At 35.0% G+C, this 17,692-nt stretch overlaps 2 protein-coding genes across 5 annotated transcripts; both read left to right on the top strand.

Moving 5' to 3' along the window:
- The first annotated feature begins 2,716 nt into the window (after positions 1–2,716).
- On the top strand, positions 2,717–7,970 carry LOC132174824 (solanesyl diphosphate synthase 2, chloroplastic). Of its 2 annotated transcripts, none has more exons than XM_059586513.2 (6): positions 2,717–3,258; positions 3,383–3,507; positions 4,784–4,911; positions 4,998–5,101; positions 6,836–6,963; positions 7,116–7,970. In XM_059586513.2, exons 1-6 carry the CDS (start codon positions 3,027–3,029, stop codon positions 7,662–7,664), a joined length of 1,266 nt encoding a protein of 421 aa, XP_059442496.2. In that variant the 5' UTR covers positions 2,717–3,026; the 3' UTR covers positions 7,665–7,970. The 2 variants fall into 2 exon arrangements, with proteins under 2 accessions (XP_059442496.2, XP_059442495.2); XM_059586512.2 differs by having other exon boundaries at positions 3,377–3,507.
- A 2,592-nt stretch (positions 7,971–10,562) lies between these two features.
- LOC132173278 (Peptidase S24/S26A/S26B/S26C family protein) lies at positions 10,563–15,381 on the top strand. Of its 3 annotated transcripts, none has more exons than XM_059584728.2 (5): positions 10,563–10,722; positions 10,834–11,058; positions 13,711–13,821; positions 14,473–14,535; positions 15,105–15,381. In XM_059584728.2, exons 1-4 carry the CDS (start codon positions 10,594–10,596, stop codon positions 14,509–14,511), a joined length of 504 nt encoding a protein of 167 aa, XP_059440711.1. In that variant the 5' UTR covers positions 10,563–10,593; the 3' UTR covers positions 14,512–14,535; positions 15,105–15,381. The 3 variants fall into 3 exon arrangements, with proteins under 3 accessions (XP_059440711.1, XP_088370174.1, XP_059440712.1); XM_059584729.2 differs by having other exon boundaries at positions 10,633–10,722; positions 10,812–11,058; XM_088514048.1 differs by having other exon boundaries at positions 10,563–11,058.
- Positions 15,382–17,692: the final 2,311 nt, after the last annotated feature.

The following is a 17,692-nucleotide window of genomic DNA, read 5'->3' as shown; positions in this document are numbered from 1 at the left end:
TCTAGTAGGCTTCTCCCACAACTCCACTTTCTCTTTCAACGAAAAAGAAAAAAAAAAAAAAAATTGCATCTACAACTTCTTCTCCAACAGTGTTCCAAAACTCCTCTTTCTCTTTCAACGAAAAAGAAAAAGAAAAAGAAAATAGGAGAGGGGCTTTTCCGGTGGTTTGGTTATATAGGAATAAAGCTTATTTGGGGTGTGTGAGGGGCTTTTCAGTGTTTTTGAAAATAGGAGAGTGGCTTTTCAGTACAACTACAGTACTGTTTCGTTCCTTAGGCAAACAGAGCCTTCATGACCAAACAGTAGCCCTTAGGATGGTTCGGTTCTGCTAGTCTCAAGGGTCAAATAATAATGAAAAAAAAAATATATTTTTTTATTATTTTATTATTTATTTATTTTTTAAAAAAGTTGATCATTATTTATTTAACGGGGCATGTGGTTTTACGGTAGGCGTTGGTTCTCTTTCAAGAGATCTGACCCCTAATTTCAGGATCCTGGTCCCCCCAAGGAAGAAAAAGAAAGGGAAAAACTGCACACTGGATTCAATTGTACTATATATGTCAGACAATAGGTCATTGACTCCTTCATGGGATTTGGTTGTCACCCAAATTCAATAATTCATCTTCTACCGCTTTTTATTTTTTCCTCTATTATTTATTATTATTATTATTAAGACTGCGGACCGGTTTTTAATATGCTTGCCTCCGACATCCGCCCACTCGCATGGGTTGCGCGTGAATGTCCAACCCACTATCCTCCCATATGCGAGCGGATATTGGATTCAATGTAAGCGTAACAAATATTATTCACCTCCTCTGCCTATATATGAAAAAATAAAATAAAAAAAATTTCATATCAAAACGACACTATTTCTAGAGAAAGGATATTCATTTGCTTCCTCGTTCGAACAACAACCCTAAAAAACAGAAAAATCCCTCCCCAAGCCATACTTTGCTTTCCCTCTCCTTGCAATTCCCTTTTGCTGCCACTTATCTATGCTGTCGTCATGATCTATCGGTCTCTCGCCACCAATCTTGATGAGTAAGAGTATGTATATCATTTATTTTTGGTCCACAGTGTTCCACCACGTGTTCCATATGATTCATCCCCTAATGAGCCGACCGGAAATTTAATAAATCATGGGGAATAAATTGTACCAAAGGCTCTTCGGTCCACAAACCCATTTATTATCTTTCAAATGATTTGCAGGAGATACAATGAATCTCTGGGCTCTCTTTGTCAATGGCTTGGGAAAAGAAAAGTGGTCCAAGACTCTAATAACATTTGATTGACGTGTAAAAAAACGTAGGAATATTTGATATAAAAAAGTATCAACTTGAGATGAATAGTATGAGACTTTTTTGGAGTCCATTGGCAAATACCGAGGGTTTTTTCTTATTTTAAAAAAATTTAGGGTTGTTTAATAAAATTAGAGGGGTATTTTTATCTTATTTAAAAAGTTTTAAGGTTGTTTTTTCTTTTTCTTGGCCTTAGAGGAAACATTGATATTCTTTAGTGTTTGAAGAGACATTGTGACAATCTAAAGTTTAAGAAATATTATTAATTGGATGGTAGCTTTTTTATAAAAATAAATTATTCTTAATTTTGAGGGAAAAACACATATACTTTTCTTAAATTACCATCTCATTATTAATGTGAAATTCAAACTACCAATTATGTCAATGTCTTTCCCTAAACTACTAAAATAATGTCAATGTCTCCCCGATAACAAAATTACATTTCATAAAATAAAAAAAAAAGAAAATGGAAAACGCTACATTTTCTCTTTTGGTTCTTTTCCCATCCTCCCACTTTTGAAAATCACGATTGGATCTGCGGGGTTCATCCCAAAATTATTAAAACTATAAAAAACTATTTAAAAAAAAATCTAAAAAATAAACAAAAACTGAGAAAAATCAAGGCGGTCATTTTAATTTTTTCAAAACAATTATTTTTTAATTTGTTCTTTAATTTTTAATTTTTTTTTTCGAACGTATAGTATAATGATATTTTAGTTTTATTGATAATTTTTAAGCTTATTTTTGTCTCACTAATCTTAGGAGACATGACATAATTGATTACTTGAAGAGACACCAACAAAGCGGCAAGTACGAGAATGTTTGAAAAAGATAGGTATAATTTTTCCTAATTTTTAATTGGTATTAATTAAAAGGAAAAATGTAAAGTTAGTCATTGTGGTTTACTTGATTTATAATTAGATCCCTATAGTATTAAAATGAACTCAAATATTCCTAAGATATGTAAAAAAAAATAATTTAGTCCCTAAAGTCAAATTTCGTTAATTAATTTAATAGATTCTGTTAGTGTGACACTGACTTAAATATAATAAGTATCACAATTTTGTTGGCTTTAACATTTTATGCTATCATAATCTGTTAAGTGAGTGAATGAAATTTGGTTGTAGAGACTAAATTATTTTTTTGATATATTTCAAAGATCTTTGAGTTCATTTTAATACCACGGAAGGAGAGTTAATTGTAAATCGGTAAACCACTCGTACTGATTGTGCATTTTTTCCTGAATTAAATATACACAATATCTGAGATTTGGAGCATATACTAAGTACTAATCAGAGATGCTGTTGAATTAAAAAGATCACTAGGCAACACGCATGACATGGCAAAACCTGATTCCAAAGATCTTCCCCAAATACTTAAAAAAGGAGTAGATTGCTTGGCTCCCATTTGACCACCAACTGCTATTACATGAAGCTGACCCACAGATAAGGCCGTTCGTTGCCTCTCACTCATACCTCCCAACACAAACGTAACTAAAATTCGACGTACGCCATGTGGGTTTCCTGGATCCACTCAATATAAATCCCACTTGTGTTCCCTCTCTGAAGAGAGAAGCTTTGTGAGCCGAAGACCCATTTGAAATCTCATTCAAAGTTTCTGCCTTTTAATGGCGACCCTCTTGCTGCCGGAAGTTTGAGCATATTTTGCATCTGGGTTTTTGATTTGAGAGTGAGATTTTGTGGTTTTCCTTTCTGGGTCTGGCTCAGAATGATGTCAATGACATGCCACAACCTTGATTCCGCCAGGACTGTGCTTGATTTGTTTGCTTCTGGCTGCTCTTCCAGTGCTTCGTTTAACCGGTCTTCAGTGAGGAATTATGCGCAGTCCAGTCGGAAGAGAAGTTGTAGAGGCTATGGGGCTAGGAAACTGCTTGGTAGACGGCGGGGCATCGCTCAGTGTAGAGTGTCTTCCACGAAGACCCCCGAGATTCTGCTTAATGGTACTAAATTTTGTTTTAAACCATAGTTTGGATTTGGTTTGGACACGGTATTGCTGCTTGTGTTATTGTCTTATATGTGCTAATAATATGGATGATAGCTTTCGTTTATGCTGCAAAGATACAGGGGTAGCTCAAGGTCCTCCACCAGTGTTGGGGTTCAAGAAAGAGTCGAGAAGTCCTGTTTCACTGACAAATTTGTTTGAAGTGGTCGCGGAGGACCTCCAGATTCTCAACCAAAATCTTCAGTCAGTGAGTACTCCTGAAATTTCTTGAGTTGGATGGCCTTCTAATTTTAGGTATTTTATGGTTTAGAGTGTGGTTATACCGTATACTTTTTCCTAGGAATGCTGTCATGACTCTAATTTTTGTTGGTGGTTGGTTGATTAACGCGTGCTGAGTTTGATTATATTCTATTTGTTGCAACTAGTTAGGGCGTGAAAATAATGGGCGGTTAACTGTTTATTACATTATTTTGGCGTATGAGATTGCTTTTTCAACCTTTTCTTTTTTCTCCCAAGAAGTGAAAGTTGTATATATGTGCTCATGTGAGAAAGCAATACTCCACTAAGGAGCAAGAAAGTATTCTTGAGCCACTTTTGTTGGTATTGGTAATGGTAAAGGTCAAGTTTGAAGCGGGTAATGATGGTGGAGGCAGCGTAGAAGAGGTAGTGATAGCATTGTTCTGTGTAATGTTACCATAGACGAGGTGGCAATGGAGATCGGTTTTTATGGTTGTGCAGTGATGCCCCCAAGTACTCTGTGGTTGTTGTGGTTGGTCATTGGCAGAGATGGTGATGGTCATATGTATTTTGGTGTTTCGTATACCATTATTTGGCGTGATTCTATGGAACTGTCTATTATATCAATATTTATAAGTTTTAGAAGTTCTTTACCATGAAAGAACTGAACTTTTATCTAAAAACGTAATTAAGTAGTAAAGAATAATTCTGATCATTTTTCCCGTCTTCGCAATTTATTAGGTTATGATCAAATTATGAACATGATATTATTTCCAGTTAAGCAGCCATTTATGCTTATCAGAGAAGATATAAAAGCAAAGAATTACACGATATAGCACATAGGAAAAATTCAAATCGCACAAGTTCCATCATATGGGTTTTCTAAAACCTTTTAACTCATCTTACGATGGCTATCTCTATGGTGCTGCCCCTCTACCATGACAAATATGCATCGTTATTTATGCTTTATTGGATTGTAACACCTTGAGAGTTGAAGGTTTTAATCCTGTCATAGGACTGTTTGATTCTCTCCTAAAATTGTATCTTGGCGGAGATACTCTACACATTAGTTCAAAAATCTTGCTTCCTATGTCCTCAAAAAAAGGGTAAGAATTTAAAGCTTGCTTGATGATGTTCCTCATCCATTTACTTAGTAATTTAAAAAATACTGGAGCCATCGCTTTGTCCTATATTTGTCCAATTTTCACTTATGTGGAGCTACCCATGTCTGCAATCATTTGAATATCTATTCTTAGTATTGTATCTGATGAAATATTTTATGGTAGATTGTTGGTGCAGAAAACCCAGTTCTGATGTCTGCTGCAGAGCAGATATTTGGTGCTGGTGGGAAGAGGATGAGACCAGCTTTGGTGTTCCTAGTGTCAAGAGCAACAGCAGAACTAGTTGGTTTAAAGTGAGTATTATCCAATGTCCTCAAAACACTCTGTTCTATATCATTTTGAACAAACACAAGTTTCATTTAATACTGCTTTACTCCAGGGAACTTACCGTGGAGCATAGGCGTTTGGCAGAGATAATTGAGATGATCCATACTGCAAGCTTAATTCATGATGATGTACTAGATGATAGCGACATACGGAGAGGTAAACTTTGACTCTTTACGTGAAAGTCACATCTTAAATCATATCGACACCACATTTTTGTGAAACGAGCACCTGTCCATAAGAGCTGGGCTAGTTTAGCTATTCCAACACTTACACCTGTCCATAAGAGCTGGGCTAGTTTAGCTATTCCAACACTTATTATATTGCATGCTGCTTCAAGCACACCCATGTTTTTGGAACTTCCATACCCCTTATTTTTTTTTTCAAAACATTGGCCATTGACAGTTACCTTAGTGGGTGTTTTCTGGTTAACAAATATTTTATCTAAAATGTGCTGTGAGAGAAGTTTCAATCCGGTAAAGAGCATTATAATGTTCATAATCATTCTTTGTATGTCGTGCCAAAAGTATTGTTAGTTTCCAGATCTACGTTTTGGCATTGTACTCCTAATTGTGGAATCTGAAGAACAAATGTTTCGTAATTATGTGAGGCTCTTCTCTGTACTTCACTGAAAGACATCCTTTTTTTTTGATAAGTTCACTGAAAGACATCCTTATAAGAATAAAGGTTACCAGTGTTTGTTGTGATTAGAAAACTATCTTTCGTAATATCTGTTCCCAGGTGGAAAGGAAGAAGGGTTCTATAGGTGGTCAAATGCATATAGTTAGACTGAGTCCCGAAAGAGCAAAAAGGGTGTAGCTGATCTTACCAAAAAAACCTATAGATATTTGGTAATTCTCATATAGCTTCCTGTTTCTAGTTTTGCGTTGTGTTTGCTTTTTAATGATACTACAAAAGAGAGACAGAGAAAATGTTTCATGTGACAACACATGTATCAACCTTCATAGATAACTATTGCACAGATATTCATGCTATTCAACCAGTCAAAAAATACTTGACGTGAATTTTTTTTTTTCTTCAGATTCCTATGTTCTTCTGCATCTATATCCTCTCTCTCTCTCTCTCTCTCTCTCTCTGTGGGTTAATGGGGACTTACCTGTTGAGATCCAGCTGAACATTTCCATGCAATCTACTGCATGAAAAGTTTTAACATTGCTATATGAACTTGCAGTTCCCTCCTCCCTAAAGCATTGTCTTCTTGAAGAAATGTCTTAGATAGTGCTGTAAAGGCATCTGTGCAGAATGGAGTATTCCCCAGCGCTTAAGCTCATATGCTGTCATATCTCTACTCACTCTCTTAATCCATGGAAATTACATCTTCAAAATTCTTTCATCTTGAATCTACATACACTCCTCTTTGTGGTTGCAGTTATTGGTTGTTTTGCAACATGTTCAGTTGGTGAGAGCCATGACTGAAAATTGAGACAATCATCACGATGATAATGGAAAATTGAATGGGATGAATTCATAATATTTTACAATGATCCTACTACATTTGACAAAGAAGATTAATTTCAATGTGCTACAAAACTCAAAATTAAGCTTTTCTCAAGACAAAATGGGGCGATTGGGTTCCCAAGGGACATCTATCTATTACACTCTGTATGAGCAGGCAGCTTATTATGTTGGGCCAAGAAATAAAGACTGCCCAATCTTTCCATAAATGCAAGTTAAAAAACTAAATAAGTTAAACCACCACATGTGGAGTAGCATGATCATGCCGTTTCAAGGATAAATGTGGTGAACAGCCAGGGTGCTGCACCCCATCTGGGCTGCCACAGTTGAATTTGTGACAAATTTGCTGTTTCTCTTTGTCATCCCTCCTTGTTCCTTTACATTTTCCCCTATCAATTTGAAGATGCTTATTTGCAGGGAAGGAAACTGTTCATCAACTGTATGGTACAAGAGTGGCGGTGCTGGCTGGGGACTTCATGTTTGCACAATCATCATGGTATCTTGCAAATCTTGAAAACCTGGAAGTCATTAAGCTCATCAGCCAGGTAAATTCCATCAATTTTCATATATCAGAAACCTTTGCAAACCACCTTAAAAAGTGTTCTCTAAATGCCTTTTCAATTCACAATTAGGAGGGCATAGAGGTTAGAAACTTGCAACCTGTAGTTTATTTGTCCTTTTACTACTGCAATCGCAGGTTATTAAAGATTTTGCAAGTGGCGAAATAAAGCAGGCATCTAGCTTGTTCGATTGTGACACCGAACTCGAAGAATATTTGCTCAAGAGCTACTACAAAACAGCCTCCTTAATAGCTGCTAGTACCAAAGGAGCTGGTATTTTTAGTGGGGTTGACAGCAGTATTAGTCAGAAAATGTATGAATATGGTAAGAATCTTGGTCTGTCATTCCAAGTCATAGATGACATATTGGATTTCACGCAGTCAGCAGAGCAGCTGGGGAAGCCAGCAGGCAGTGACCTTGTTAAAGGGAACCTGACTGCACCTGTAATTTTTGCTCTGGAGAAAGAGCCAAAACTGAGAGAAATAATTGAATCTGAATTTAGTGAGCCTGGTTCCCTTGATGAAGCCATTGGATTGATTAAAAGTAGTGGGGGCATTGAGAGAGCACAACAATTAGCTGAAGAGAAGGCTGATCTTGCTATCCAAAATCTCCAATGTCTTCCTCAAAGTGCCTTTAGAGTAGCTCTTGAGGAGATGGTGATGTACAATCTTGAGCGGATTGATTAGTTGGATATGTTTTGACAAACAAGCTAGTGCTTGATAGAATATCCATTGTTGATGATGGGTCCTGGAGCATGAGGAGAAAGGTTTTGTCTTCAACCCCCTGCCAGTAGGACCACCATTTTCTGCACATCAGTCCCTGCTTCACCATAAACAAGTTGCCTGTGACTGGTTGTATATTCTTTATAGGCAATCGAGCTTTCACTTGAGCTCGTTATATTGTTTATTCAAATTACAGCTCTATTGGAAAATGGCCTAATAATAAAATAACAATACGTCTTAGTCGTACAATATATACTTGGAGGTAACCAATTATGATGTTGAGCAGTATATTTTTTATTTATTTTTTGGCACTTCCAAAATTACATTTCCTGATGTAATAGTGAAAATTACCATTGTATGCTCTTGCAAATACACAAGACACTGTCATGCAAGCATACGTGCGTGCTTTTGCACAAGAACGAACACAGATATTTGATTTTGTGTTTGAATGATGAGTGAAATCGAGTTTATATTACAGCTTTAACAGTGCCTAGAGGCTAGAGGATGTATATTATATATATATTTTGACATGTCCGCATAAGGGGAATGAAAGAAGGGAAAGAGATTAGAACTAGTGACTTTTGCTTCATAAGGCATGGTTTTCAGTTGATTGAGTTCCTTCTTGAAAATGTTAGTTGATGTATTTGGATCATCTCGGGTTTAAAAAATGATTTTACTCCATACATCTGTCATTCAAGAACCATTTTAAATTCAATTATTACTATGAGCTGAGGCAAATTTATTAACCATTTTTATCAACGATTAGAGGTTAGAGGACGTATTTGGATCATCTTTAGTTTATTTTAATTGGGGAAGAGCCAATCCATGTAAATGTGAAATTACAATTCTATCCTCCCATTAACATGGACCGGCTTCTTTTCGGTTTAAATAAACTGGAGATGATCAATTTCCTTAGAGGATATGATATCATTTATACCGTTAGATGTAACATTCTTAAATTCTTATATATATATATATATAATTTTTTTTTTTTTTCATTTCAAGTAAAAAAAAAAAAATTTTGTGCGGATGTCAGTGACAGCTTATTCTCTTGTGAGCTCTTTCCTACTAAGGAATTTCATATTCATAATAATCACAAACTACGTCAACATAAATGCTCATATTTAGCCAAATAACATGCTAAATTAAGTATCACACACGTTTACCAATGTTTAAGTAGTTTCTAATAAATAACTAAAAACATTTTATTTATTGGAAACATACAGGAAAAAAAAAACTCAGAGAGTGACTTTTCTAAGGAAGTAGTGTTAATTCAAAATTAAGTAGTGAAATGCTATTATTATTATTATTATTATTTTCATTTGGCGTTCATTTTCACTCTTTTTTTAAAAGGGTTTAATACTCTTTTATTTCTTATGATTTTAACACTTTATTTTTTCACTCTTAGGGTTTTATTTTTATTACAGAAGGTATCTGTGGTTTTCATTAACACTAAGATGATGCATTCGTTAAAATTTCATTCAAAACTTAACAGAGCACCACGTCAACACTAATCAAATGTCGTCACGTGTCATATAATTAATTAATTAATTATTATTTTTTAAAAAAAAAGATTTTTTTTTTTTTTTTTTTTGGGGTGGCCAAGAAGCCCAAGTGACCCCCAAGGAGCCCAAACCTCCCTCTCTAGCCAAAACTCGTGTCTCTTCGAGCTCTATGAGTCCACCAACGCCAGCCTCTTCCGACAACCCAGAGGCAACCCAGGTGAAGAATCGTTTTTCCTCCCTCAACTTCTTGCTCAAAATTTTTAATAAGATTTTTTATTTACTGCGGAGGTGGGCATCCATTTGTCTGCAACAGCTGTTTGTTTGTTGCGGAGGTGGGTATCCACATAGCCTTGTTAAATAGCGATGTGAGAACTTTTGATCCTTATGATCCGTGGGTTGGCTGGCCACTCCCAAACCGGCCAGATGGGGTGGCCCGGTTACCTCCATAGCCTTAAACCACCCTAAAAAATATATTTTTTTTTAAATATAATTTTTTAATTTTTTAAAAATATTCAAAAAAATTAAATATATGACACGTGTCAACAATTGATTGGTGTTAACGTAACTTTCTATTAAGTTTTATATCAAATTTTAACGGAGCTACTAATGATGAAAATTAAATCATAAGGAGAACAAAATAAAGAGTTGCAATCCTAAGAAGCAAAAAAATATTTAACCTTTTTTAAATGGGTTAAATACTAAATTAGTCCATAGAGTTTTATTATTTTATTTTTTTCTTCTTAGGGTTTTATTTTTATCACAGGAGGTCCATGTGGTTTTGATAATAGACTAAATTAGTCGTCCTTCGTCAGTTGACTTAATAGAATTCCATGTAGACCAATCAAATGTTGACATGTGACACCTACTTAATTTTTTTTTTTTAAATTAAAAAAAATATATATATATTTTTCAAAAACATTAAAAAATAATAATAATAAAAAATAAAAAAAAATTGGGGGTGGAAGGGGTGGCTTCCACCCCCTTGGAGCCAAGGGGGTGGCCGAGCCACCCCCATGGAGCCTAGGGGGTGGCCGAAACCCACCCCCAAATTTTTTTTTTTTTAAAAATTAAGTAGGTGCCACGTGTCAACATTTGATTGGTCACGTGGAATTCAGTTAAGTCAACTAACGGTCAACTGACGAAAGACTAGTTTATTATCAAAACCACAAAAAGACCTCCTGTGATAAAAATAAAACCCTATGAAAAAAAAAAAAAAAAAAAATAATGGAACCACATAGATTAATTTAGTATTTAACCATTTTTAAATTCACCATTGGATTTGACACGTGGGTTCTATGGTAAATTTATCGAGCCCTTTCTTTTCACAATATCTATATGCTTTGGCGAGGGACACAGCTTGAGAGAGAGAGAGAGAGAGAGAGAGAGAGATGAGATTAGTGAATTACATGAGACAATGGAGAAGCGTAGCGAAGGAGGCGTTGGATCGTACCGCCATCGTAGCCAAATTCCTCTGCTTGCTTCACGTCACCAACAACTACCTCTGCTCCCCTACTCTCGTCTGTTACCCTATCCTTTTTTTCAATCTCTCCCTTTTTTTTTTTTTTTTTGTTGTTGTTGTTGTTGTTGTTGATTTTGTGAAGAACAGGGCACTTATCATGTGGCTGCAGGTGTACGGTCCTAGTATGCTCCCGACCTTGAATCTTACCGGTGACGTGCTGTTAACCGAGCACCTGTCGCCCAGGCTTGGGAAGGTCGGCTCCGGAGATGTCGTGCTCGTTCGCTCCCCTGTGGACCCCAGAAAGACGCTCACCAAGCGGGTTGTGGGCATGGAGGGTGATAGGGTCACCTTCTTTGTGGATCCCCTGCACACTGACAGGTGTCAATCCGCTGTGGTATGATCCTCAAACTATTCTACTTTGCTCCATTTGGGATGCTAGGATTTGTAATCTTGAATTTGACTGCCACCCCTTGACCCTTTGCATACTGGTTTTTGGGCTAATAAGCTTCACTTAGACAGTCCTGAATGCCCAACAGCCATATTTGCAGCTTTTATGAATACGCGGAAGTTGATGAACACTTAGGGTTCGTTTGGAACGCTGAATGGCTATTACATTAGGAAAAATGAAATGCCTTTAATAAGAATGGAAGAAGGTGGAATAAAATAGCTTGATGTTAAAGTATACATATACTCTTAACACTTGGAATACCCATTCTCATGACTTAACATTGTTGGATGCTAATTTGGTTAAACTTTTAACCCTTAAGATCATAACATTTCACTATGCTTTTGGATTTGACGTCCAAGCGGCCCACTCTATCGATACTAACACGTTAGTAGCCATTTTTCTTTTGACAGTGCCACTCACTTATCGATACTCAATTACTTAACACTATATCCATACATAGTACCAAGACATTTTAATCCAACTTCTAGGCCGCTTCCTTCGTGACTTGAACTTGTGACATGGTGCCTGCAATGGTACCAATTGTTAAGGGCCTAACCATTGATTCAAAAACCCTAAGATTGTTGAATAATGATTTGGTTAAACTCTTAACGTATTTCTATACAGACTTAAATAACAATTATATGGTGCACAAAGGATTGTGACTAAAATTGGGTTCTTATATCGAAATCCCTTTATCAGGCTATCCACAAAATTCCATCAATCTTAACTTATTGCTCTGGTGTAAATCAATTCCTAGAATCCACTAAATTCATTTTTGCTGCTCTGATAGTAAATTTACTACTAGGGTCTGCAGGGGTGATCGCTCTGACACAACCCTATCACAACTAAAACTTTGATTTCAAACTGATTTATACAACTGTACATTGCAATTTAGTTTTCTTAACTAAACAGGGTTGAGTATCTCTTGCACATCTCGTCTTCCAGCTCCCAAGATGCCTCCTCTACTTCATGATTTCCCCACAAAACCTTTACCAATGCAATGCTCTTATGCTGTTCCCATCATTAATCGTGGCTTTAAAATATGGAAGGAAGTATTAACAATACAAGCATCAGTTATAAAATTTTCTGACACGTTTCAAAAATCATTAATTTGGCTGAAAGCATATTTACAACTTATTAGGATTTTTCAAGTGTTTACTTATTAAGTCGTGGACTTATTCTTCCACTTCTAAATTCTATTTAGAAAGAAACAAGGAATGGTACCTATCCACAGGAATAGAAAGCAGTACTAAGATAGGGGCTTTGACTTGGTGCCCTGAACATCAGTAAGGGATAAGGTAAAATTTAGTATGGTTGAAAGGTACATATTATTGTATGTTATTAAGTGATGCTGGTCAAAACACCAACCCTTCCCAATTCGACCAACTCAATTGAAGATGGTCAATTTCGAACATTGCTTGAAAGGGGCTCACCTACCAGTTAATTGGAGGGTTGGCTATCAAGTGATGGGTGTTGGGAACCGACTCTCCCCCAGCCTGACCAACCGCTGCCTTATATGGTGGTGGGATGTGAGATTAGATCTCACTCTCTGCCACTAAATTCTGGTGGTGGGTTCATGGCACCACTCATACTGATAAGCTGGCTGCACCATTGGTGTCACTGTAGTTAGAGAGCCCTAACATGGTTGGTTGGTTCAAGGGGGCATTTCGAACCGCTGGCACTTGTCATTTGGTCATCGGAAACTATCAGCAATTACCCAAGGGAGCCAATTCCCACCCCTAGCACTAAGGCCAATGTGACTGATTGACTCAAAATACTTGATATTCCATTAATCGAAGTTTGAATTCCTTGAATACAATGAAGCATATTTATAGAAACTCGTTGACTCTTTTTTCTTGATAAGTAATAACCAGTTTTATTAAAAGCGTAAGGCGCCCCAAAGTACACAGGTAGTATACAAAATGATCACTTAACTAGAAAAGGAAAAACGAGTAAGGAAATCATCATAACTAATCGACATCGAGGATAAATGTGCTACAGTCCAAAGATACAAAGTATGAAAACAATACAATAAAATTTCCTCCAAGGTCCACTCAAAATCCTCAAAACACCTATTACTCATTGACTCTTTTTTTTTGATAAGTACTCATTGACTCTTAATCTACTGAAACTAAGACTCGTGGTTTAACTTGTAAGCATATTCTTAGTAAAACCCAATAAAAGACTCAAGTACTATTAAAAATAATCTAGAAGTTAAAACATAATTAATAAGTTAATACCAAAATTATAATTATGCTTCGGAATTTTATGAAGTTTCATATCTGCCCCTACACATAAAAATGACCATAGCTCATAAGCTATTGACTGCATTTAAAAACTTTTTTTTGTCCCTGTAGACACTTATATTATAAGTTTCAAAAGCATATAGATCTTGCTTCGATCAGATGTTGCATGATGGCCCAACACATGAAAAGCTCTTAAGTTGCCAAAACTGAAATTCAATCTAAAGGCAGCAACTTGACCTTTTTCCTATGGCTGGATCATCTTCTCCTTGTTAGTTATTTTCATCTTTTTTTTTTTTTTACCAATTCTAAGATGATTAATCGGTTGCTTTATTTATATGGGTTGAACAAATAGGTCCCAAAGGGGCACGTTTGGATTCAGGGTGATAACATGTATGCCTCAAGTGATTCACGCCATTTTGGGCCTGTTCCTTATGGTCTTATTCAAGGAAAAGTGTTTTTCCGGGTAAGTGTTTTTCACGCTGCTTATTTTCAGAATTTAGTGATTTTGTAATCTGTTCCCCCTCAGCCCGGTAATATTTGTGATAAGCATTGCTTCTAATTTTACTTTCAGTTTTGAAAGAACTTTCTTCATAGAATTTTTTTGGTGAATGTGTGGTTTTATTTACTTTGTTGGTATTGATGGCCTCACGGAAATGTTTCAAGTCAATCTTTGGGCTTTTGCAATTATTTTGACCCTTGTTCTGATTTAGTTCACTATTACTTCTCCTAAGAAACATCAAGGTATCGAATAAATTTGCGTCAATACTTAAAATGAGAGGCGTGTACTACATTGTTTGCTTAAATAATAATGTGGTTAAAGACGGTCTCATTTATTTGTTCTAGGAGTCTAATGATTTGATATTTTACAAGATTTTGAATCAGTATTAAGATTTAATAACTTGAATGAATCCCCCTTTCCCTTGCTTGCTTAAAAAAAAAAAAAACTTGAATGAATGCGGTTTTAGATCATCGTGGGGTATTTACTACAATCCACTTGTCATAGGGTAACTGGGTAACTAACAAGCAATCTGTAGTAACTTCTTTTCTTTTTCCTTATTTACTGGTTTAGTATTTTATCCACTTAAAAGTTTTTTCCCCCTTTTTTGATCCTCAGGTATGGCCACCCAATGGCTTTGGATTATTGGAGCAATGAGAATGATGAAGATTATACATGAAGGTATAGCTGGCATGCATTACTTTGAATTCTCCATGTGTGCCATCTGAAGGAAATCTTGTTAATGTGATTTATAAGGAACTGTTATTGCCTTTTGGCTAGGCTGAAAAGCATAGACACTCTTCAGGGCGAGACTAACGTTGAAAGTGGCTCAATTCCGTTAATGGAAGAGCTATGGAAGAAAAACATTAGAACTAGGAAGTGTGTCTTGGCCTAGATATTGAGATAAAAGCCATGGAAAACATAGCCTACCAAATCTGTCCGAATGAGTAGTATTCACACCAGTGGCCTATCCTTCTAAGCTCATAAGAAAGATTAGAGAGTGGTCAACCACTCTCCTTGGCCTTCCTCTTGAGCCATGTGAAGAGGAATTTCAAAATTCTAATAATCCAACAAAGAAATAAATTGGAGTACATCTGGGTAGATGGATGAATCAGCTGATGATAATCTTGATTAAGTAGGAATTATATTCGGATGATATCAGTTTAAATTGTTGTAAGGCATGGTAGCAGTGTGTAACATTTTTTGTGTATTTAACTTGAGAACTGTTGATTACATTTTTTGTGTGCCAGATCAATGCCAGGTCAACAAACTTTGCAACGTCAATCAATGACATGTCATCCACCCCTTAAAACAAAGGCCGCCTACAATGAATGAAAGAAAAAGTACAAACCCTTTTAGAGCTCAAATTGTCAAAATTCATGTTATAGAGATGAAGGGAGATGGATCAAATTGCGTCTTAAAATTAGACCTTCAATTATTCTAGCATTGAATTGTTTTGACATTTGGTAGGCGGTAATTTTTATTTCATTGGTTAAGCGAATCGACTTAAGGGTTCATTTGATAGACGATTTTGTTTTTGTTTTGGTTCGATACTGTAGCAAAAAGTAATTGATGTGAAAAAACAAGTAAGAATGTTTAGTATGGAAAAATAATTTTTTTTTTTTTTTTTTGTAGTGATTTTTTTTATTTGAATAGTAATAAAAAAATGATTGATGTGATGTAAAAAAATAAGAGAATATTAAAAAAATGAAAAAGTGAGATGAATAGTGTAGTGCCAAAATCATAGAAAAACGTTTATCAAAACAAAGCGGAACTGACTTTTGCCGTCAATAGTTTTTTATATAACTTCTTTAGCCCAAAAACATGTCTCATAAACATTTGTTCAACCCAAAAAGCAACCATATTGGCCGAAAAATAATTTTTGCCCATAAAAATGGGCTTGACCCAATATCAAAATTCTTCAACTTATTGACTTAACGATCTGCATTTAATTGACTTTGAGTTAACTAACTTAATTGAAATAATCAAAATTTATTCATGTAAGTATGAAGTTGGTCAATTAACCGATTTAATTGACTTTCTCAATTCGAAGAAAAAAAATACTCTTATTGTCACCGATTTAATTGATATCTAGTCCTAAATGTTAATACGGTGTGAACACCATTCGCACGATTTGATCAATCTAGCACGTGACAAATAAAATATAGTTAAATTTGACAATAAATTGATAGAGAGAGATCTATTTAAAATTTGGAAAAAACTAAGGATCAAATTGTTGAAATTAAAAATTAGGGAAAGTTCAAACTACTATCCAAATGATAATATTTTTTTAAACTTTCAATTGTGACAATGTCCTCTTCAAACTACCAAAGTATTGTCAATGTCCTCATAATGGCGAAACTACCCTTAGTAAATTAAAAACAAAAAATACTAAAACTTCTAGAAAAAGCCTAAAAAAAAAAAAAAAAAAAAAATCTTTTTTATAATAAAAAATAAAAATTTTGATTTTTTTAATATAAAAATTGATTTTTATTTATTTATTTTTCTTTTATAAATTTTAAATACAAATTTTCGTTTTTTAAAAAATTAAAAATTTTCGTGATTTTTTTTTTGTTTTTTAAAACAAAATAAAAAAATCGTTTTTTAAAAATAAAAATTTCTGTTTGAAAAAAATAAATTCGTTTAAACAAAATTAAAATTTTTTTGTTTTAAAAAAATAATAAATTGTTTTTTATTAAAATTTTCGTTTTTTTTTTTTTTTTTTTTTTAATTATTATTATTATTATTATTATTATTATTATTATTGAATTTATAGGAATATTTTTGTCTTATTAAGAAATATATAAGGACATTTTTATTTTTTTGATAGCCTTGAGTTGACATTGACAATGTTTTGGTAGTTTGGGAGGACATTATTGCAGTTAAAAGTTTCGAGAGACATTGTCAATTGGTTAGTAATTTGAGGGGATATAGACTTTACCCTTAAAAATTTAAAGACTAAACTTGAAATCATGGGAAAATCTAAAGATTAAATTTGATTTCTCAAAAAAAAAAAAAATAAATAAATAAAGATGTTTTGGAAAATCATTCTTATCTCATTAATAGAGGAATCAAGAGCATTAAAACTCTTACAATCACAGAACATAACGTTCTGAAAGATCCTAGCCGAAGCTAAAAGATCAAAGTCGTAACTAAAATATTACACATCAAAGACAACAAACATCCGCTAACCTATAATTAATCTTCAGTTGGAATAACAGATTTGCGCTAGGCAGACACAAACTAATGCATAGGTAGCTCTTATTCCTCGACCCTGGGATCAAAAGAACCCCATGCCGACACACATACTCCTGAACCCGAAAGTCAGGATATCGTTCACATCCACAACCTCAGGGGTCTTGACCAAAATAACAAGCGAGTAGCTCAAGAAAGAGGACATGGCCTTATTACAAGCATCAATAAAAACAAGAAAAGTACAGGGAAAATCAAAGCAATACAACTAAAAATTTTAAAATATGAGCACATTAGGCGGATGACAGCAGCCGGAAGAAAAGCTGATCGCGTGCTTGCCGGAAATTGATGCGTAGCAAAGACAATAAACATCCGCTAACCTATAATTAATCTTCAGTTGGAATAACAGATTTGCGCTAGGCAGACACAAACTAATGCATAGGTAGCTCTTATTCCTCGACCCTGGGATCAAAAGAACCCCATGCCGACACACATACTCCTGAACCCGAAAGTCAGAATATCGTTCACATCCACAACCCCAGGGGTCTGGACCAAAATAACAAGCGAGTAGCTCAAGAAAGAGGACATGGCCTTATTACAAGCATCAATAAAAACAAGAAAAGTACAGGGAAAATCAAAGCAATAC

Source organism: Corylus avellana, chromosome 3 (genome assembly GCF_965113065.1).
Source record: "Corylus avellana chromosome 3, dhCorAvel1.hap1.2, whole genome shotgun sequence".
NCBI lineage: Eukaryota > Viridiplantae > Streptophyta > Magnoliopsida > Fagales > Betulaceae > Corylus > Corylus avellana.
The sequence above is the reverse complement of the archived record's forward strand: the minus strand, read 5'-3'. Positions and strand labels throughout refer to the sequence as shown.